The 22,338-nt window shown below is 37.0% G+C and overlaps 3 protein-coding genes across 5 annotated transcripts; 1 reads left to right on the top strand and 2 right to left on the bottom strand.

The window, feature by feature from the left end:
* Nucleotides 1–451: 451 nt before the first annotated feature.
* adnpa (activity-dependent neuroprotector homeobox a) lies at nt 452–5,897 on the bottom strand. Its single transcript, XM_067430769.1, has 4 exons — nt 5,759–5,897; nt 3,833–3,945; nt 3,627–3,716; nt 452–3,528 (listed from the first exon to the last, which is right to left on the bottom strand). Exons 2-4 carry the CDS (start codon nt 3,938–3,940, stop codon nt 829–831), a joined length of 2,898 nt encoding a protein of 965 aa, XP_067286870.1. The 5' UTR covers nt 3,941–3,945; nt 5,759–5,897; the 3' UTR covers nt 452–828.
* A 191-nt stretch (nt 5,898–6,088) lies between these two features.
* mafbb (v-maf avian musculoaponeurotic fibrosarcoma oncogene homolog Bb) lies at nt 6,089–15,226 on the top strand. Of its 2 annotated transcripts, none has more exons than XR_010900489.1 (3): nt 6,089–6,217; nt 9,072–9,262; nt 12,388–12,669. XR_010900489.1 is itself a non-coding variant. In XM_067430773.1 (3 exons), exon 3 carries the CDS (start codon nt 13,796–13,798, stop codon nt 14,741–14,743), a length of 948 nt encoding a protein of 315 aa, XP_067286874.1. In that variant the 5' UTR covers nt 6,089–6,217; nt 9,072–9,262; nt 13,515–13,795; the 3' UTR covers nt 14,744–15,226. The 2 variants fall into 2 exon arrangements, 1 of the variants encoding a protein (XP_067286874.1); XM_067430773.1 differs by lacking the exon at nt 12,388–12,669 and adding an exon at nt 13,515–15,226.
* On the bottom strand, nt 6,985–12,212 carry si:dkeyp-97e7.9 (DEP domain-containing mTOR-interacting protein). Of its 2 annotated transcripts, XM_067430770.1 has the most exons (9): nt 12,000–12,212; nt 11,635–11,813; nt 11,337–11,460; nt 9,361–9,539; nt 8,951–9,157; nt 7,736–7,858; nt 7,468–7,538; nt 7,280–7,384; nt 6,985–7,185 (listed from the first exon to the last, which is right to left on the bottom strand). In XM_067430770.1, exons 1-9 carry the CDS (start codon nt 12,086–12,088, stop codon nt 7,060–7,062), a joined length of 1,203 nt encoding a protein of 400 aa, XP_067286871.1. In that variant the 5' UTR covers nt 12,089–12,212; the 3' UTR covers nt 6,985–7,059. The 2 variants fall into 2 exon arrangements, with proteins under 2 accessions (XP_067286871.1, XP_067286872.1); XM_067430771.1 differs by having other exon boundaries at nt 11,337–11,813; nt 12,026–12,212.
* Nucleotides 15,227–22,338: the final 7,112 nt, after the last annotated feature.

The raw sequence follows: 22,338 nt of genomic DNA, 5'->3' as shown, positions 1-22,338 counted from the left end.
TTTGGTTGTCATCTATAGTGAGAAAGTTTGGTACTGCACCCAAACAAAATCTTACTGAAAGCTCATATTTAAAAATATCCACCTAATATTTGGAACACACCCACACATTTTTAATTTAGATTTCCTTGCAATTTTGGAGTAACACATGTTTTGAAAAATATATTATATAAACAACTATATTTTGACTTCACTTTTATACGTTATTTCACTTCTACTATAATCTGCCACGTCTTCTTTAAAACAAGACTATATTGCAAAGTATTATTGAAGTTCAACCATTTAAGTCTGGATCGAGTATTTTCATGTCAATATTAAAAAATGGGGTTTAGGTGTGATGGTTAAGGGGTTAGATGGTTAGAAATCAGACATTGGGCTCAAATGGGAATTTCAGGTTTTTGTTATAACAAGTGAATTGAGCATTTCTTTACAACAACAAAAAAATACACATTGATTGTAAATTACACGGTCTTTTTATTTGATCAGGAAAAAACAACAGACCTATCAATTTTGTTACAATTCCAACAAGTGAATGATTAAATACAGAGAACAGTATACAAAAAAAAGAAGAAGAAAACAAACCTCCCAGGACTACGGGTTGGTTAAAAAAAAAAAAAAAAGGGATACAGTATAATAGTTTTCCGCTCTTTGACAGCAGAATTTTTGAGAGTAAACAGTACTTTCAGTAAAAGTGTGTAACTCCTCCGGCTCTACGTGTTACAAATCATTTCATAACAATGTTCAATTGTCAGCCAAATGTGAGGTAAAAGCTTTGACCTAAGAATCTTGGTCTGGAGAGTTAGAGAGAAAGGGGACTATCACCACAAGCCATCATCTACCAAGCAACCCCACCTTCTTCCCTTTCACTTCGAATCGTCTCGCTGGTCTGTAGTGGCTCTCTTCAGAAGACATGCTGCCTGACCAGGTAGCTTCGTCAGGACTGGAACCAGAAACAGAACCATCTAGACTTTTTGGCCCAACTCTGGGAGAACTTCTGCTCCCCCTGACATCTCTTTCGCAACGGAAGCTCTCTCGCAGCAATGAACCTTTTGTGTGAGACTGAACCACCGAAGGCCTTAACACCGCAGTTTGTTGATTAAGATTTTCATTTAGTATCACTTCTGGCTCTGAATCACTGTCAGAGTCAATGGCAATAGGTTCTGAGGATGATCCGGGGGATGGCTTGAAGGCACAGTTGCTTTGACTACTTTGTCCAGTGTTTAACGGCTGCTTTCCCCCCTTTAAGTCAGCAGAGAAACCAACAGGAGACTTCAGCCTAAATTTTGAGGTCCTTGAGAATCCGCTTTTTTCTTCGTCATTGACTTCAAACAGCCAGTTGGCGTCAAAGCTCATGTCATGCTTGAGCTGGCTCACCGCCCGCATGTTAAAGCCTAGTAACACAGCAGGCTTGCGGGTGACTAAGTCTCGGTCACATGAGCGCCGATGATTGGCAAAATGGCTCGAGACATCTGACTTCCACAACCAGAGGCTTGCAGCAAGTTTCTCGACCTCTCGTTGGGAAGGGTAAGGATGCCGATTGAAATACGCTGTAAGGAAAGCTTTTCGTGCTTCGTAGGACTCGTCACCATGACCTTTCGGATCCAAGGCCAACACGACTGGCTCTTCTGGTTTCTCAACAAAGACTGTAGGGTAATACCTAGACTGGTCTACCATCTTTCTTCTCTTGGGGTCAGACGGATCTGGGGTAACTAACTCACGTTTGAGAGACCCAGCTCCAGGTGAACGCAGTCCACTCGTGATGGGCTTGGTGCCTTTGGGGGTCTGGCAAACACCTCGGCAGTGCACCAAATGGAGCGTGATGGTGGAAGCGGTCATGTTGCTAGTGTACACTCCCAAGCAGTGGATGCACTTGTAGGTTAGCTTTTTCTCTACAGGGTGCAGCGTTTGGAGTACCTGATGACGATCCCGTAAATGATGGGCTAGGGCGTCAGAGATGGGACCTTTGAGAATAGTGAAGCATAGTGGGCAGAGTGTTTTACCAACTTCTTTCTTTTGCGACACCGAAGACTGGGACATGTTTCGGACCACAGAATCACTTTGGGCATCTGGCTGCTTGGCTGCCATCTTTGCAGGCTTGGCCATGGTGCTGTTTGGTGGCTGTTGATTGGCACCTGAAGAGGCTTCAGGAGTCTCCTTCATGTTGTAGGTGGTTACAATAAGCTGAACATTTTTGGGACTTCCTTGTTGAAGCGTGAGATCAAATGTGAGAGGAGAACCAGTTGGCTGATCCCCTGGCTCGGTAGGGTGAGCCAGCCGCTTGTGTGCTACAATTTTCTCAACTTCGTGAAATGTGGAATGACATTGTGGGCATGATAGCCCATGCACTAGCATATGGTTCAACAAAGAGTCGCTGGGTAGGTAACGATTACAGTACAGACACTTGCTAGTAAAATTGTGGATCTTCATGATGTATTTAGCCATCGCCCTCACCTTCTCCGCCTGATGTTCCTTTTCAAAGTGAGCACTATAAGTGCCTTCAGGGAAAAGTTCATTGCAGATGGTGCAAATCTTCCACTTTTGTGTTTGTGAGGTGTTCAGAGCATTGGCTGCAGCTTTCTTGGCCTGCAGTGACGTCAATGTGGCAGTAGCAGCATGCACTGATGAAGAGAGAGGTAGGCTCTTCAGTGAGGGGGAGAAAGAAGCTGACTGGGCATTAAAATGTGCAGCACCATGGACTCCAAAGCTACCAAGTTGTTTTCCTGTGTGTGACTGGGAGACTGAACCAGACACAAAAGCTTTATCAGGTAGTGTAACGCGCACTGGTTGACCAGACATGGAGTTGCCTGCAAGGCTTTGCTTGAAATGGTTGCCAACAGGTAACCCCACCATTTTAGGCATACTGAAGCGATTTATTTGAGGTGTCTGAGGACGCACACCAGGAGTGATTGCAACGCCCCTTTGGATTAGGTTGGCCTGGGGCCTCGGCACTATGACATTGGTGTGCCCGATCATAGCGGTAACTTGATGACCAATGCGCTCATGGAACTCAATGACGTGCTGCACCAGTGCTTCATAAGAACGAGGTGTAAAGTGGCAGCTCTTGCAGTGAATTCCATGGCTGTTGCCAGGGACTTCTCCGCTGTTTTCTTGCTTCTCTGAGTTTTTTCCCAAGTAAGGTGTGGTCACATGCTGGAAGTGTTCCCTGTAGATATGCCTGCGCACCACATTGTACAGTCTATCTCGGTAGGTGCACTTCTTGCAGTAGTACACTGGGAGCTCCTTTCGATCACCTAGCAAGGGCTTCTCTACCCGCATACTGTCCCTAACCCCTACTGGAGCTCCGTGAGGGCCGATGGCACCCTGGCGTACCATATTGTGAGGCATATGGAAGAGCCTAACATGGGTTTCCAGAGTCCTCTTGTTCCCACTGTATGTGCAATAGGAGCAGTTAAGAAGGATTCGGCTCTCAAAGTCTTCTCTGTGAACATTGCGGAAGTGGTTTTTGTAGGCAGAGAAATACTTGGAGGCAAACGGGCACTCAGAGCAGCAAAACTGCTTTGTTCTGTAGTCCTGTAATATTTGAGAAAGTGAAATTACAAAATGTTTATGTAATATGATAAAAATATTAGCTTGGAGTACTTCTGTTGCAATGGCTGTGGGTGACATACCTGTGACTTTGTCCAGGATGGATCCCACATACAAAGGTCAAGGTGAAATTGATTCATGTAAGAATCACTGGGGCTAAAATCTTTGTAGTCCTACAGGAAAATGGACAGGAAATAACATTAGTGAAGCAAAGTCTTAAATGTGTACGCGTGTTTAGTATGATGTTCAATATTACTACAAAACACAATGACAATTCAAAAATAATCACCTCCACATGCTCTTTGCAGTAGTCAAGGCCAATGTCACTCAGCAGTCTCTTGACTTTTTTCCTGGCCTTCCTCAACCGAGTGAGGTTATTCACTGGAAGCTGAAACATCTCTTCTATGGATAAAAAAGAAAGAAGTTTTTAGTTAGGCTCTCAATAGTTAAAGATACACTCAGCAATCTTTAATGTTGTACAGAACTGTGACGCTTTAAGAAGTTCATAAAGAGATTGTAAAAGTAATCCATGACTAAAGTCTTCTGAAGTCACAATAGCTTTATATGATGAACAAATTTAATTTAGGCTTGTCAGGGCTCCAGACTATGACTAAATGGTCAAATTTTGCAAAAATAAATTTAAAATCGTAAACTAAATTTTGTAAGAGGTTGTACTGGTGCCATGGTTTTGCCTAACTGATAAAGCGTTGCTTTTCCATTGCACATGAGAAAGTTTAAATAACAAAGGTAAGTGTCAAAAGCAAAAAGAAACAATGCTACAAGCTTGAATTGCATTGCATTTAAATGTGTTTACATATTGACTGGTCTTGACCACCTAAGCACTAAAACAGCGCTATGAACTAAAATGAGAAGCACTTGAGTTTGTTGAAGAGTTCTTAATTATTTTTTTTTAACACAAATGTCTCAATGGTTTAAACTAGTTTAAAGCTAGATGAAACAGCACTGATATTTTCAACAACATTGATACAGAAAAATTGTCTCAACAATCAAGTTCGGTTAGAATGCTTTTGCAATCCACAAATCACCAAAATGTACCATTGATTTACTGTGGTAACTGACTGTAACACTTTGTGCCATTGTTTACAATTCATTTTTTTGTTCTTATTTTATAAGACCCTTTTCTTAAATTACCTTTATTTTTATGAAAATGAAACTTTGCATTGAAGAAAAGTAGATTTTTGTACATGCGGACAATTACATTTTTTAGAAAAAAATTCAGTATTGACAAGTCACACTTACAAAAACACTGAAATCTGGCAAGAAAACTGCAATTGGTGCATCTCTATTGTGAATAGATTTTTTGATTAGTATTTTTTTCAATAAAAAATGCTTCACAAAAATTTATTTAAAACCGTGTATGATCTTTAGTATTCATATCACAATGTTAAATGACTAAAACTGACCAAATAAAATAAACTAGATCTGCTGAGACAATCACATTGCTGAAGATACTTTTTTGCAATCACTAATTTCTAACAATCTTTAAAAAAAAGTTTACTCGTCTGCATTTCCCTCTAGCTTGGACACAAATTCCAATTAAACATAGCTTTAAGCACTCGAAAACAATGCAGTCAACTTGTTTTTTGACTCTTTGTTTAGACATCATTGGACATATAGTGAGCCACCAACCATCAGATTATATTGTCGTTCCAGTCAAAACATGTAACGTTATACATTGGAATGAACCATCATTTCACTAACCCATCAGTTATGGGAAATTAACCACACTAATGATGCAGTACTATACAGTCCACGGTTTGGTATATTTTGCAGAATGTAAACAAACCACTCTAATATAAACCTAATAATGCATTAACTGCATCACTGAAACTGGGGGTAACATTAACGTTAGTTGCTCCATGAATGCAACTCAACTAACGTTAGACAATACAGGCCACATCAGGCCTTTTTGATGGGCTCAGCAAAATAACACACCATTTATTTATCAGGTTACGTTTGCGTTGCCCTGACCCCCTTGTACCAACTTTTCAATGACAGTAAAGTGAATTTAATTTATAATTTAATTTCAAAACAAAAACTTAGTTTAGCGATATAGCATGGCAATTGTTACTGCACGCTCACATATGCAGTTAGCACGTTAGCTTAGCAACGGGATGTTTGATGTGCACACTGAACTCCACACAAAAGCACTGATGCCAGAGAATGAAAACATACGGTTTTAACAGAACATTACCTGATTTTCTTCACTGTGTCGCATCGAAATACTTTCAAGCGTTTCGCTTTCGCGCCAAATTAATGGTTAGGCGGAGAGGACAGAGACAGATTGAGGTTTATTCGGCCCGGGCAGATGCTGCAGTCCTTCGCGCCACTGCTGCCGCCGGTGAATTTAGGCAACTCATCCTGAGAATCCGCACCATGTGTCCTCAACTGGATTTACAGAGACTACAGAGCAGTTTCTATTGGTCCTATGAACTTGTTCTGTAATGAACGATTTGGATAGCCTGTTGTATCAATTCCATAAAAACCCTGGGCAGAAAAATACTTTTTCTCTTCGAGACTGTACCACATACCAGCCCAGCCTGTTCAAAATGGCGGACGGTTGCAAACGGAAATGACATATATTTGTGTAAAGTTCAGAAAGGGCCACATTGATGTCTGTGGCCATTCATCACCGCCACACAAGACTAACCAAGTAGGTTAAAGTCGTTTATTCATTAAAGAATAGTATAAAGTGTAGCTTTTGGTATTTTCTTGGGTCTGCACATCAGCTGATATTATGAAAATAAGATGCACAACAACATGGTAAACAACAGTTTCTGCTAAAACACCATAGTAAGCTACAGTTCTAGCATGTTTATCTACGTTTAAAATGGTTAATTTTTCACTTATGCTAGTGATATGTTCAATGTAATAATCATTTAATCGTCCAAGAGATATTTAGGCATAACTAGAACCACGTGGTTGCTTTTTTCTTATGCAATATAGATTCTGTGAATGTTTTATTCATGAAAGTTTTTTTATTTTATTTTACCTTGTAATTTTTAATCAGAATGTCATAACTAGAACTTCATGCAAAAACCTTCCTTCCACAATCGACTGCAAGCCCACATTTAGATCTGCCTCCATCCAATCAACAAAAGACAGATAGAAACAAAACTTTTTTTTCTTTCTAGTCACTCAAATATTCACCTTGCTAGACTACTTCTGATTTATTGTAAATTTAAGGATGAAATATTGAAAAATACATAGCCTATTTGATGACCGCATATTTGAATATTGGGGCTCACACTGTGCATATGGTGCTTATAACCCATGCTCATATAAAACCAAAACTCCAAGCAGATAGATTTAGGTCTTTGTTTTTTTGTGTAATGATTTCTTTATTTTAACCTTCAAATAATAAGCCCTAGGCCTATATTATGTTAACATAATGGAAGATTTACCTGAAGTTGGGTTAGCAAATATTGCACATCATTAGTATGCATAATGACCAATTTCAAAACCTATACATTTTCTCATTTCAACTATGCTGAATTAATCCAGTGGTTGCATCACTTCCAAAGTAACAAAACGGGGTCCAGTCATCACCAGCTTTGAGAGGGTACGATAGTCCAGGTGAAGCACACTGCGTCCATTCACTCGGCACACAAACTGGCGTACCTAAGCAAAAAAATATATAAATATATATTGGACACCAGCTCATGATGTATTCTAATTTTTTTTTGCGTAAGCAACGTGTTTACGTAATGATCACCTTAACTCCTGCTGCCGCAGCAGGGCTTCCAGGATCCACAGCCTGAACATAACAAGGTGATTTTCCTCGTACTACAATGCCCCAGCCTAGGTCATCACCGAGGATCTTTAATTATAAAACTCTCATAAACAAACTGAAGTTCAAGGTTCTTTTCATGGCTAGCTAAGCATGATCTATGCATGACTTACCGTTAGAACCCTTTTTACGTAAGGAGCACCTGGAGATAACAGCTCCTCACAGGTTACATGTCTTTTCAGCACTGTCAATAAAAAGAATACACAGATTTTGTGCTCAGAATTTGGCAACTGCTGGATTGATGTCAATAGTTTTTTGTACTTTTATACTAAGATGCCCTTTAATAAAAAATAAAATAAATAAATAAATAAATAAACATGTTGAAATATACCAGTTACATCTGTAACAGATTTTCAAAGCATGCAAATGCTCTCCTATAACCTGATATAGGATTGCATCGTACTGCAACAGCAGTGGTAAGAGAAACAGTGAAACTGTGATGCTGGTGGGTCAAACTTCCACAGTGTCCATTTGTAGGCACATTTAAGTCCTCAGCAGGCTGAACTGGAATTAGAAATCAGAATTATGAATTAGAAAAAAATAAAATGTAATCTACAACTGCTCAAATTTCAGTTGTTACAGTTGCATTCTAAAAAATGTTGGGTTGTTTTAAGTTTCAACCCATGTTTGGGTCAGATATGGACAAACCCAACCATTGGTTTATGTCTTGTCTTTTTTCTTTCATATATTGCAATGGCATTGTACTGTAATTGGTTGACAGACCAACAGTAAAAGTGTAACTGTGAATCTTGGCCACTCTCTAGCAATCAATATGCCATATACAGGTAATAAATCAAAAATACACTCTAAAAAAATGCTGGGTTGTTTTAACCCAAATTTGGGTCAAATATGGACATGGGTACATTTTTTTGATGTTGAAATGTCGAAACAATCCAGAGTTAACAGAGTCTGTCTGTCTGTCTGTCTGTCTGTCTGTCTGTCTGTCTGTCGGTCTATCTATCTATCTATCTATCTATCTATCTATCTATCTATCTATCTATCTATCTATCTATCTATCTATCTATCTATCTATCTATCTATCTATCTATGTCTTGTCTTGTCTTGTCTTGTCTTGTCTTGTCTTGTCTTGTCTTGTCTTGTCTTGTCTTGTCTTGTCTTGTCTTGTCTTGTCTTGTCTTGTCTTGTCTTGTCTGTCTGTCTGTCTTTTTAGTTTTTTCAATAATTTGCTCAAATGTTGGCCTAATGATAGTCCATTATATTTTGTTATGTGTCTAGGGGTCCATTAATAGTTTGGGGTTATGAAAATGGGTCTTTGGTGTAAAATATAATAATGAGAAACCGTAGGTTAAGGAGCTGGTTTGCTGACACAAAGGTTGCAGGTTGCATATATGGATGTGCACAGAAATGTTGAGTTACTGCACTCATTATGCTGTGATATCTCAGCTGTGCCCTTGAGCAAGGCACTTAACTTCATATTGCTATATTGCTCCAGAGGGGGCTGACCCTGCAATTAGTGTGTTGAAAATCACTCTGAATAAATTGAACTATTTGCATAAGCACCACCTCTCAAGCTCTAACTCTCCATATCAAAGCATTGGAAATATATATTTGTAGTATTTCCAATCATTTTAATACCAGATAAGAAGTCACTGTTGTTCTCAGATGGAGAAGTTTTGCGCAGTGTGAAGGGACTGTCAGCTTGGTCTTGGTTAAGCTGTGTTATACATTCAACTTCTTCATTCTCTGTCTCATGCAGCAGTTCAGAGAGACGACGCCGGCGGCGAAAATTAATGCAGAATTGATACAGCAACCCGCTGTCAAAAAAGTGGTGCTTCAGAGAGACTGCGGAGTGAAATGAAGAGTGGAGTTTTTCAGCAAGGCACAGCTTGAAGAAAGAAATCATTGCAGATATAATATTACTTGAAGAAGTTATTGCTCAATACTCAGGTATGTTGCATTAGATTAACTTAACAGGTAGTGCATTTTGACTTAATGGCAAAATATTACACACAGCACTACCATAAGGTGATAGTTATTTGTCTTACCATGCTGAATGATATCATGCTCCATTAGGGCCTTGCAGAGATCTAGTCCTTGTCGGCGACTTTCTATCTCACCGTTTTGTAGTAGCCAATCAATTAACATGTAACCAGGGAAAGAACGCTCATAAGCCACTCCCTTTTCCTCTCGTAAGGCTAAGATTGAGTCTTTGCTTGTAATCAGACTGTTAAAAAACGACAGATGAATTTTGAAAAAGAGACTAACAATGAAATTACTTTTACAGCATTTATTAATTTAGGTCAAAGTTAATTTCTACATTTACTACAAAAGTTTGGAGTCGGTAAGTTTGGGGTAGGATTCTTAACAGAATTTTCAGAATATTGACTGATGAATAGAATGTTTTTTTTAAAAAAAAGCCTTTACTTGAAATAGAAATATTTTGTAATATTATCAAAGGGTTAGTTCACCCAAAAATGAATTACTCACACTCATGTCGTTCCAAACCCGTAAGACCTTCGTTTATCTTTATAACACCTTGATATTTTTGCTGATATCTGAGAACTTTCTGACTCCAGTGGTTTAACCTTCATTTTATGAAGCGACAACAAAACTAGCAACTTTATTCAACAAAGTTTATGTTGGCCAGCTCGTGTGTCAGCATCACACACATTCGTTGTGGTGCTCACGTGAACAGCATTGGCCAATGATAAGCCCGGCATGCTGGCTTAGCTCTGATGTAACTCTGAGACTCAGGACTGCATTTACCATGTCAACAGCATAGAAGACTGACACATACATAAAGAAATTGTTGAATAAAGTTGTTATTTTTGTCAGTTTTTTTGTGCACAAAAAGCATTCTCGACGCTTCATAAAATTAATGTTGAACCACTGGATTTACATGGACTATTTAAACAATGTTTTACTGCCTTTTGGGCCTTGAAAGTGTTAATTAAATGGCTGTGGAGGGGTCAGAGAGATTTTTAATTTAAGAATTTAAGGTTTTATGGTTTTGGAATGACATGAGTGTGAGTAATTAATAGCAGAATAAAATTTGTGGGTGAACTAACCCTTTAATGTATTTACTGTCACTTTGATCAATTTAAAGGGCTAGTTCACCCAAAAATGAAAATTCTGTCATTAATTACTCACCCTCATGCAGTTCCAGAACACCTGTGTTGATCTTCGGAAAACAAATGAGGATTTTTTTTTTTTTTAAATCCGATGACTCAGAAAGGCCTCTATTTACACCAATGTCATTTCCTCTCTCAAGACCCATAAAAGGTACTAAAGACGTCGTTAAAAAGCCCATCTCACTACAGTGATTCTACAATAATTTTATGAAGCAACAAGAATACTTTTTGTGCGCAAAAAACATCAACTAAATAACGTCTTGTATAGCGATGGCCGATTTCAAAACACTGCTTCCTGAAGTTTCGGAGCTTTATAAATCAGTGTGATTTATAAAGCTCCGAAGCTTCAGGCAGCAGTGTTTTGAAATCGGCCATATACTGTAAGTCATCATTTAGGGTTTTTTTGCACACAAAAACTATTCTTGTCACTTCATAAAATGATTGTAGAATCACTGTAGTGAGATGGGCTTTGTAACGACGTCTTTAGTGTCTTTTATGGGTCTTGAGAGAGGAAATGTCATTATGGCTAATGGAGCCCTTTCTGAGTCGTCGCATTTAAAAAAATATTTATATTTTGTGTTCTGAAAATGAACAGAGGTCTTATGGGTGGCGAACAACATGAGGGTAATTAATGACAGAATTTTTGGGTGAACCAACCCTTTAATCCATCCTTGCTAAATAAAAGTATAATTTTACCTAAAACCTTACTGACCCCAGATGTTTTCTTTTAACATTTCAGTTTGCAATGAGAGAACTAGTATTACCATATTTAATGTGTAAAAAAAAGGTATACCAATTCAGAACAAGTATATTCAGTATTTCATAATATGAAATATTAATGAGAATGAATTTACTTCTTTTTTTTTTAACTTCCTGATAAAATATCTTACTGTTCATATAGCCTCTGTCCACGCATGAAGATCTTAACTTCTATGTTGAAAGGAAATGTGCCATCATCTTTTCTGAATCTATACAAGTATTTGGCGTCATAGAACACTGGCCACTTATCACACACTATAAAGATGAACAAAAAAAACAGTATAGTATATTTTGAGAAGTACAACCTGTTCATTCAAAGACAGAGTCAAATAAATAGGTCCTAATATGAGACGACACAGTAGGAAAGCATGACATGACCTTGCTATATCATATTCTTTGTTATTTGGTGTACAGTAAATAATGTTGTACCGTGATGAATAATATCATGGTCCATGAGGTGCTGGATGAGCTGGACAGCAGTCTCTCGATCGGGCACTTCTTTATGAGCAATAAGCCAGTCAATTAGCTCCTGAGCCACAAAACAATTCGGGTATGTTCGCAAATGGTGTCTGTGGTCCTTAATCAACTTGCTGTCATGTATTCGTAACCTTCAAAACACAGAGTATCAGAACCATTATTATGTAAAAAATAATACGAGCATTACTTACTGTATAACACATTAATGTTTCAATATGCAACAAATAATATGTAAGCCTTGCAAGTGTGAGTTGAGGTTATAACAGTCATTTTGTGTAAATGTCCTACTGGGACTAAGCTTTGTGTATATAGCGTACCTTAGCTGTTCTCCGGCAATCATTACCTCAGCTTTTTGATGTCTTGTCATTATTGTACTTTGAATGTTTCCCAGTAGCTGTATCTCCATGAATGTTCTGTCAAGGCTCTGCTTTTGTGGACTTGTTTCATTCGTTGTTGGTGATTTTGTGTTTACTAAATATCCAGTGAACTAAGACACCAGGTTTTCAAAGCCTTGAAATGTTGTGTATACAAATACACAAATACTCTCTCTCTCTCTCTCTCTCTCTCTCTCTCCTCTCTCTCTCTCTCTCTCTCTCTCTCTCTCTCTCTCTCTCTCTCTCTCTCTCTCTCTCTCTCTCTCTCTCTCTCTCTCTCTTTCTCTCTCTCTCTCTCTCTCTTTCTCTCTATTTTAATTTTCTCTCTTAGGATTTTAATCTCCTTCTCCAGTTCTCCAGACAAAACATTTCAAAGCAGATGCGCAGATGCTGCCTCAACTGTTAATTTGTAAATGTAAAAGTTACCTACCTGACCACATGGAAAACATATCAGCAGTTCCACACAATGGCCACATGGTGTCAGTAAAATAGCTCTCAGAGAAACAGTCACCGCCATACCGCATGAGTTTTCTGAAGATCTTAACCTGAGATAATCATTGGGTCCTACCATCTAAACTTATATTGGCTAATATTAAACTAGCTTCCAGTTAGGTGTTTAAACTTTATTTCCAGTACAATATTACAGTACAGATATATATATATATATATATATATATATATATATATATATATATATATATTAAATGTAGGCCTACAATGTAAAAATGCAGTGAAATCTTGTTAAATTAAACAAAGCAATACATGACCTAGCCTATAGGAAAAGCAATTCACTTGTTTAAATTATGTTTTTTTTTTTTTTTTTTTTTTTTTATAAGTAAAATGGGGCATTCCAATAAACGTTAGATGTTAGATTTTATTCACGAAGATTTTACTTCTGCTATTTTAACGGAGTACATTTTATGTTACTTTTTTTTTTTTAGTTCATGCAGTTTTATTTTATTGTCGTGCAGCCCTGATGGTCTTGTGTAGATGACTGCTGTGCTCTCTCTTTATTATTATTGGTCACAGTTGCTGGAGAGGCCAACTCTAAGGATCGTGTGGCCTTGCATTGCTCCAGCTTATCAGTACATGACATATGACAATCAGATTTTAGTTGCTCAAATTTATTAACATTATAGCCTATGTAAATGCTAATTAAATGACAAATATGAACTATAGGCCAACTGTCACCAAATGCTTACTGTAATGCTTTTGATTATCAGGGATCGTTTTACTGTAAAGATTGCACTGCCTTTGACGTATACTTAAACTATAGTAAAAAAAAAAAAAAATTACCGCGTCTATATCTGAGAATTATAGCCTATACTGAAAAAAAATTTACCCTGAAAAACATGAACATAAAAATCTGTTAACCTTATTTATGTTTATTTTCCGTTATACAAAATACAATTTCTTGTTTGTTTGTTTTTTTATTTTATTTTTTTCTTTTGATTTGAGGTAAAAGTAACTTGGACATGTTTTGGGGAGAGTGACAGCTGCGACAGGAAAGAGGGCGTGGCCTCACTGCGCGGCTGCTTTTAAAGCAGCGTGATTTACTTTCTTTTCAACATACATCCTGCGCTGGTCAACGAGAGACCATCCGAAACTAAAAGGCGAAACCTGCTAACTTTCCGTTGGCTAAATTGTTTAGGAGGGTGGTTGAAAGAGGTGTCAGAACCTTAATGCAACCTAAACCACAGTAATAAGTTTTTCACTTGATCGAGACATCAACAGAAATCATGACGGCGGAGCATCACGGTCTTCTGGACCTGCCGAAAAATCAGCTGAATTTGGACTACGGTGGCTTTGACATGAGGTTTGACGTGAAGAAGGAGGCTGCAGCTTTGGGACCAGACCGCTCTTTCATCCAGCAATGCGGTCTACACGTCCCAGGCTCCGTGTCCAGCACACCCTTGAGCACCCCGTGCAGCTCCGTGCCTTCATCGCCGAGCTTCAGCCCGAGCGGACAGAGAAGCAGTGCTGAAGATCTCTACTGGACCCTGAGCACGGGGACTTACCCACAGCACGCAGATCCACACTGTCTTGAATTAACACCGGAGGATGTCCGGGAAGCCTTAAGTGCGAATCTCATGCACACACACCCGCCTCAGCTCCACCAGGCAGAGATGGAGGGATACAGGAGCATGAGTCAGTTCCACGCACCAAGTGTGCATCAGTATCATCAGCAGCAGTACACCGAGCTCGGCCACAATCCCGACTTTACGCCCGGCAAAAGCATGGATCAGTTAATGCAGCACCTCGACAGCTCATCTCAAGGCGCGTCGCACTTGAAGTCCCATCAGCAGACGCACCATAGGCGCAGCGAGCGCGCGGAGAGCCGCTTCTCCGACCAGCAGCTGGTGTCCATGTCTGTGCGCGAGCTCAACCGACACCTCCGCGGCATGACCAAGGACGATATTATCCGCCTGAAGCAGAAACGCCGTACCTTGAAAAACCGCGGGTACGCACAGTCTTGTCGGCACAAACGCGTTCAGCAGAAACACATTCTGGAGCACGAGAAGACGAACCTCGCGACGCAAGTGGAGCAGCTGAAGCACGAGCTAAGTCGGCTGGTGCGCGAGAGGGACGCGTATAAACTCAAATGCGAGAGGCTAGTTGTCGGACTGAACTGCCAGAGTAATGGACCCTCTTGTGAAAATCCAACATCGCCTGAATTTTTGCGGTAGTTCCAAATGTATTTAGGATTTCTATAGTTTCTGCTTAAAAACAACAACATCTTAAACCAGCATAAGATTGTTTGCTGGTCTGTCCAGCTGAAACCCCTCTCAAAGCTGCAAGACCAGCAAACCGTCTTATGTTTAGTTTTTTTTTTTTTTAAGTTTTTTTTTTAAGTTTTTTAAGTTTAAATCCTTTTATTCAGTATTTTATATTTTCAATCGACCTTATCTCTGACATGTCAAGCTGGTTTTGATAATGTATCTTTTATCTTTGAGTTTTCACAACAGCCTCCATCAATCTGCTATGCAAATGACATTTGACCTTTTTGGCAATAGATGCATTGCATTGGTATTTTTGTTTTTGTATATCTTTTATTTGTTTCATTAATCAGTTGTATCATTTTCAAGAACTGTCCCTTGAAACCTTTGAAGAGTAAACGATTGTGATTTGCATTTCATTGTTACTTACAGAATAAATTTTTGAAGCAAAAAAGTATATGAGTTCCCTAATCTTTCTTATTTTTGTATGAACCTTATGTTTTATAAGTAACCAGTCAATCACATTGTTCATGAAATGTCAACGCAGATTGACCCGAAACACACAAATGCATCAGCGCACACACATAAAATATCATGTGAACATGAAAACAACGCAGGTATGTCTACTTGCTGCAAACTTTGACCTTGCTTAACGGCTGTTTCCTGAGACAACTGTGTTTCTAATGACTCGAGAGACTCGGAGAAGAGCTGCACGGCACTGATTGTACCAAGGTGGAAATAAGTTTAGCCCTCTGCCCTCTCCTTAAGAGGAAAGCAAAGGCCATCCATCCGAACTGTCGATTCAGTTCTCTTGTGCGTAGTTGTTGTACTTAAACTCAGAAAGTTTAGCGGAAAGGTCAGTGCATTATGACAAATTTTATGAGCAAAATTTGTGATCTAAACTGTCACAAACAATATAGTCTTAGAAAATTTACACTTCTGGGATTTAAAAGGATTTAAATGAAAAGGATTTGAATATGCAAACCTATAGGCGAATACTGATTGTACTCTTAGTTAATAAAAGTAAATTAAATAAGTAAAGGAGTAGTGCTGCATACACTTTCACAACACAGATATAAATAGATCTTGTTATTTTTGGTTTACACAACTCTCCTTTTCTCGGGATCAAAACAACATGTGTGGCAAAACAGCCTTTAACCCTCGACCTTGTTGTCAACTGCTCCTTAACAGTTAGCGCAAGATTGACCTCTTTGTAATGACGTGCCACCTGTGCAATACAGGGTCACAGGTGCAAAAGCAGTTTTTCGCTAAGGAAAAGATGGTCTCTTTTTCATCCCATTTAGGATGAGCTTGTCTTTCATAAGTGACAGTGATTGTTATGAAAGCATTATGGACTCCGATCAATAAAAATGCCAGTAATATGACTCTAAGCTATACACTCATTCAATCATTCATTTAAGTCAGTTTTTTGTTCTCTAAGCTGTTTCCTCTGGATTTTTCAAAGTAATCATCATTCCTCGCCTCTGGGAATTAAAACAAAAATGTAGATACTTATATGTATCATTGGAATTGAGTTTGTCTTTCGGTGCTCTTCTTGTAGTGTGAAATGACTCCATGGTTTATCACAGCATACGCAGTGCAGTTGTAAATGTCTGCACTAACAGCCTCTCTCCCTGCGCATGGGATATTGTTGCTAATGTCTGAACCCTCCAGTCCCCTCCTTCCCCCACTCTGCCTTTGCCCGGGGGGTGAGGGGGTGGGGGGGGGGGGTCCATTGAGTCAGCACTCTACCCAAGGTGTCTGCTTCTCTGTGGCATCGGAGGGTCACTGAAACCAGAAATACTGAGGCAGGAAGAGACCAAGAACAAGCAAAAGTGCAAAAAAAAGTTGTAAACATATTCTGGTTGTAAAACGGGGAGTTATGACTCTGAATATGATGGGCAGGGTTCAAAGTATGGTAACACTTTACCATAAGGTTTCTTTTCTGAACATTAGCTAATGTATTAACTAACATGAACTAACAATAAACACAATACATTTTCTAGAGTATTTATTAATCTTCGTTGGTTAGTTAATAAAAATACAGTTGTTCATTGTTTGTTCATGTTAGTTCATAGTCCACTTTGAATTTGCATTATAAGCTGTATAAATGCTGTAAAGTTGTTAATTCTTATGTTTATATTAACTAAAGTATTTAACTAATATTAACTAATGAAACCCTGTTGTTTAGTATTTAATGTAAAAATTAGCATACAATTACACCTATGACCATTAAAGTTTGGTATGAATTTTTCAGCTTGCTGCCTTGCTCAGGAACAGTAAAACAACTTTTAAGTTCAAGATATATTATTAGTTAGAATTTTTTTTTTTTTAAATGTATTGATTATTATTACATTTATTTAAGTTTAAGAACTATATTATTTCGCAGAAAAAAAGTTTATTTTGTTTTATTATTACATTTTATAATTTAATAATTTATATTATGCATGTAATTTATAGTTCATATATTATGTCATTTTATAATTTTATAATTTATATTATGCATGTAATTTATAATTCATATATTATGTCATTTTATAATTGTAGCCTATTTATTAATTTATTTTTTGCTGGTACAGTAATGTTACTATAAATACAAAATAATATATACATTTACAATTTTGTGTGTGTGTGTGTGTGTGTGTGTGTGTGTGTGTGTGTGTGTGTGTGTGTGTATACACACACACATAGATAGATAAAAATATATTGAATAATATAAAATTATATTGATTAATTATATTAAAATTAGAATTACTTTGTATTTTGTATTTTTTAAATTAATTTAATTTGTAATTTTAATATAATGTACAATTATAATATTAATGTATATTATGATAAATGTAGCTATAAATGTAATAAATATATTGATTTATATAATAAATTGTTTAGACATTTATAATTTGACAGAATAATGTATTTATTTAAATTATTTTAATTTAAGAAGCATTTAATACATTTTATTTAATACACATGTATAATTTTATATTAAAATCATACATGTAATAATATTGATTAATCATAATAAAAGGAGAAATTTGCGACATGTAGAATATATTGAATTACAGTATTTTTTTAGTACATTCAATGTCCACCCGCAGTTTTGGTACATTATACCAAAGTAACTTCAGTTCAGTTAGACCACTAAACATTTTCTGGCCAAACACTGAGTCAAACGTGCCTGATCTCTCAAGCAGAACTTGGCTGGTCAGAACTGGTCTGTTCCTGCTTTCAGGCTGTTTTGTAGTGTGGATAATACCAGTGTCCTCTGTCTCTCTCACCCTTCACGTGAACAGCAGCAGCCGTGTGGCAGTGAGGATGGATGGGGATATATGGAGCTTCCTCTTTCACTTCCTAAATAGGGGTCTGGTCAAGTGACTTTGTTCGAGAGTGAGGGGAGATGAAGTGAAGGAATGCAATGCAGCGGTGGGGTTAGTGGTTTCCGCTCAGGATGTCCACTTGTTTCTGCGTTTGGAGCAATGACAGCTAGTGGGGGAGTTGTGATTCATTGTGATTTACTGTTTCACAAGTACTTAAAATCAATGAAATCGTCTGTTTCGCTAAGTTCCAGGAACTGATTTTACTACACAAATATGAAGCAGTGTTTAATATCAAAACCTGTAGATTAAAGGGATAGTTCACCCAAAAATGAAAATTCTACTCACCCGCATGTCATTACAGATATCAATTTTCTCATTCTTCAGTGGAACATAAAAAATATTTGCCCATAAAATGAATGTAAATGGGGTCCAATGTTGTTTTATACCTCTAACTTTCACAGTAAGGACAAAAACAAGTAAGTCATAGAGTTTTGGAATTACATGAGGCTGAAATAATAATGACAGATTTTTTATTTTTTAACTAGGGCCGGGACTCGATAAAAAAAATTAATCTAATTAATTAGAGGCTTTGTAATTAATTAATCGAAATTAATCGCATTTTAATCGCATATAAATATTTGACCTGAGAACAATGATAAGTAATTTTTCACATGTATTTTTAGTATACCATTGAATAATGACTGAAAACATAAGCTTAATCAACAAAATATTGTTTATTTATTTCAGTCCAGCAGACCAGCGCAATGTTTGCCATTAAGTGTAGCAAAAGCATATTTGTGATATCTGAGGCTCGATGTGCTTCGGTGATACGCAAATTCCTTGTTGTATATCTTGCACACAACCATGCTCTTGACGACGCTTCCATTCTTTCGTTTTTTAAAACAAAATTTCCCATCCACGGGGCCAAGCAAAGCAGTCTCATCAGCTTCTTCGTTCATGTTCACTCATGCCCTGCATCTCAATCAGCTCCCTAGTTCCCTAGTCAGGGCACTGATCAAGACATAAGTCAATGGGCTGACTCCCTGATCAGTGCCCTGACTACTGAACTAGGGAGCTGATTGAGACGCACCCATGTTGTTGTCGTGACTCCGGAGCGCTAGTTGGTGTTCCAGTAATCGGTGCAAAAATAAATGCAGTTAAATTTTTTATTTTTTTGCGTAATTAATTAACGCGTTAAAGTCACGAAATTAATTAATCTTAATTAACGCGTTAAAGTCCCGGCCCTATTTTTAACATAAAAAAAGTAAGTTGGCTGCCTTAAAAATTTGAGTTTATTGAAATTAAAAATACAAGGAAGGAGATTGGAACTCAAAATATTATGTTATCTGAACTGCATTAATTATCTAAGTGGATTTGAAAAAAATAAAAAGTTAATTAAAATTATTGAAGAAGTTTATATGCATTATTATAGGCTTTGCAAAATTTTAGAAGTGGAAGCTTAGATTATGTCGACCTTTGCAAACAAGTGTCTATATTTCTATAGAAGAGAACCTCAGATAAGCAGATGCTGGCTCTGTGCGTCAGAACTGATGACAGCACTTCATGAGCACACAACATACACATGACCCACTAAGACAATTCAGGCTTCCTCCCACACTGTCACTTCCTTCTCCCTCTTAAACCTCTGCCACTGATACACTTGCCTGGCTAAAGTACAGGATTAAACCGGCAATAAAAACCTAGTGGGTCATGCTTTTGTTAAAGCCTCATGTGCTCTTTTATTTTAAAGCCACAAACTTAAAGACTGAACATTTCAAGAGTACAGAGTTGACAAAAAGTTCACAACCGTAAGTCTGGAGCCGCAAGGACTGCATCCTGAATGTTTCAGGACACAATACAATAAGATAGAAGTGAACTGCAGCTAATGTCTTCTGAAGAAGATTTGTTTCTAAATCTGGATGCTAAAAGTAAATGCAGAGCTTTTATAGATTTACAGTGCTTCGCTGGCAGTTTTACATCCGGCAAACAGTTCAATTACCCAATCAGCTCAGAAATGTGTCATAGTCAATGGAATTAAAGAAGTTTTTCATAGAATACAGACTTTCACCATCTTTTTAATGCTATGCATGGGGTCAAATGTAACAGGATAACATGGAAGAATTCATAGTGTAATGGAGTAAATTATATTGGTTCCTCATATATGCCATAAAGCAAATGGGTGGATATAGCAGTAATAATCTTTATTGTATTGTCTAAAACTGCCACATCCAAAGTGTGTAGTCCAGAATGTCATAAATGTTTCTAAAATAGTTTTATGTTTTTCTAACAAAATGTGAAGTAATGCGGACCCACCGAACACAATAACGCTGTAAATATTAGAGTATGAATGTCATTTTGAGTAGAAAATAAACTTCAAGTTACTAAATCTAACAACGAAAGCAATGATAAAACAGTGAAAAATGCAACTGTGGTAATTATCCATGCCCCCAGTGCATGATGGGAACACCAAAATCAAAAACTTGTTTTAATTAATTTTATAACTTTTGATATTTAACCTTTAATTTCTAAGCTTAAATTGAGTATTAATATAAATGTACTTTGTCTCAACTATTCAGATAGAAATTACATTTTATTTCTGTATAGTATTTACCACAGCACAGAATTGTTTTTATCAGTGTATTCGTTTATAATTTTGGGTTAAGTTTTATATTTGAATTTAAATTTAAGTTGAAGATTTAGTAATTTTGTGGTAAAAAAAAAAAAAAAAAATCCTGTAGTTTTAGTTAATATAACACATTTTATTTTATTTCAAGTAATGGATTTTTATATGGTTTTAGTTAATGATAATAACACTGCAAAAAATGAATAAGCTCAGCTTTTGGCTTTTCGTCTCCTTAATATCAGAGATGCCATGATATAAGAAATGATCACTGCACGCCTTCATTCAGGATAGTTGTTTTGCGGCGCATGTCTGTCTGATCTTGAAACCAGCTCGTATAACCGGACCATGATGGTGAAAAAACATGGGGGACAGAGAAGATGAGCTTTCCCACAGGTGGCAAATAGGGATCAGGCTTCAAAACGTGTTATCAGGCCTCGCCATCTCATGTCAAGATGGCTTGTCAGCACTTTCACCACCAAGGGCATTTGACGCTCTCACTCTGGCTTATGTGCTTCAAGTACAGAATGGGGAAGTAATGTGTTAATTTGAGGTAACATTTCACAGCTACAAAAGGGAACCACAAACATTTATCTGCATTTTTGTTTCTCGTAATGATATGTATTTTGTAATCGATACCACACAGAAACATATAATCAAGCGAAGCTGAGTTTTTGATGGGTGTTTCTTCAGCTACAGGCTGATTTCTTTTCTGTTATATGAAGGTTATATTAAAACACCATTGGAAATGTTTTTGCCATGTGCTTATTTAAATGCTAAATATGTATAGAATCTATTAATTATATGTATTGTATTTGAATTAAAGCTATGATAATCTAAACAAATAGTAAAATAAACAAACTCAAATTAGGTAAATTTTAGTAGTGTCCTATGTCAACCAAATATTTTTGGGTCAGTAAAATAAGCATGCATGCAAATATGAGATGTAGAATAAAACTATAGAAAGGTTATTATAGATCACTAAAACCAAAATCATAAGTTAAAAAAAACAATTATACTGATAGAAAATTAATGTTAATGGAAATAAAAGAAAATTCAAAAACCTAAACAAATTTTATGTCAGCTAGATCCAGAGGCAACAAAAAATATAGGTGATGTAGTAAAATCACTAAAACTGAAAAAAAAAATGTATAGACATATTTTAACTAAAATTAAACTGAAAAATATATTAATAAAGACTCGTATAAAGAAAGTTGTATCTAAAATATCACAGATACAGAAGATATATTTTGGTGTGTCATTCCAATCGATATATAATTTTGTAAGTGCAAACATGAAAATATTATTTAGTTGTATGTATATGCGATGCATAAAATGCTTTAGCAAAACACTTTATTCTAAAAATGTTTAAAATGTAATTTCTACCACATAATGCTATCCAACACAATATAGCATATTATTCAAAAGTTTGTGGTTGGTGATGTTTTTGAATTTTCAGCATTATTACTCCAGTCTTCTGCATCACATGATCCTTCAGAAATAATTCTGATTTATTGTTTAAGAAATATTTCTGGTTGTTAAAAAAATGGTGACCTTTTTTTTGTTTTGTTTGTGGTAACCGTGATGCATTTTATTTTCAGGATTCTTTGATGAATAAAAAGAGCAAC

This window comes from Pseudorasbora parva, chromosome 22 (genome assembly GCF_024679245.1).
Source record: "Pseudorasbora parva isolate DD20220531a chromosome 22, ASM2467924v1, whole genome shotgun sequence".
Lineage (NCBI taxonomy): Eukaryota > Metazoa > Chordata > Actinopteri > Cypriniformes > Gobionidae > Pseudorasbora > Pseudorasbora parva.
The sequence above is the reverse complement of the archived record's forward strand: the minus strand, read 5'-3'. Positions and strand labels throughout refer to the sequence as shown.

Bases quoted from the DNA above. Each gene is read 5' to 3' on its own strand.
- adnpa (XM_067430769.1), bottom strand. From the start codon at position 3,940: ATGTTTCAGCTTCCAGTGAATAACCTCACTCGGTTGAGGAAGGCCAGG. The intron at 3,717-3,832 runs GTGATTATTTTT...ATTTTCCTGTAG, and splicing joins ACTGCAAAGAGCATGTGGAG to GACTACAAAGATTTTAGCCC. The intron at 3,529-3,626 runs GTATGTCACCCA...CAAATATTACAG, and splicing joins CATCCTGGACAAAGTCACAG to GACTACAGAACAAAGCAGTT.
- si:dkeyp-97e7.9 (XM_067430770.1), bottom strand. From the start codon at position 12,088: ATGGAGATACAGCTACTGGGAAACATTCAAAGTACAATAATGACAAGA. The intron at 9,540-11,336 runs GTAAGATATTTT...GTTTTTTAACAG, and splicing joins GGACAGAGGCTATATGAACA to TCTGATTACAAGCAAAGACT. The intron at 7,859-8,950 runs GTATTAAAATGA...TTCTAATTCCAG, and splicing joins CAACAGTGACTTCTTATCTG to TTCAGCCTGCTGAGGACTTA.
- mafbb (XM_067430773.1), top strand. From the start codon at position 13,796: ATGACGGCGGAGCATCACGGTCTTCTGGACCTGCCGAAAAATCAGCTG.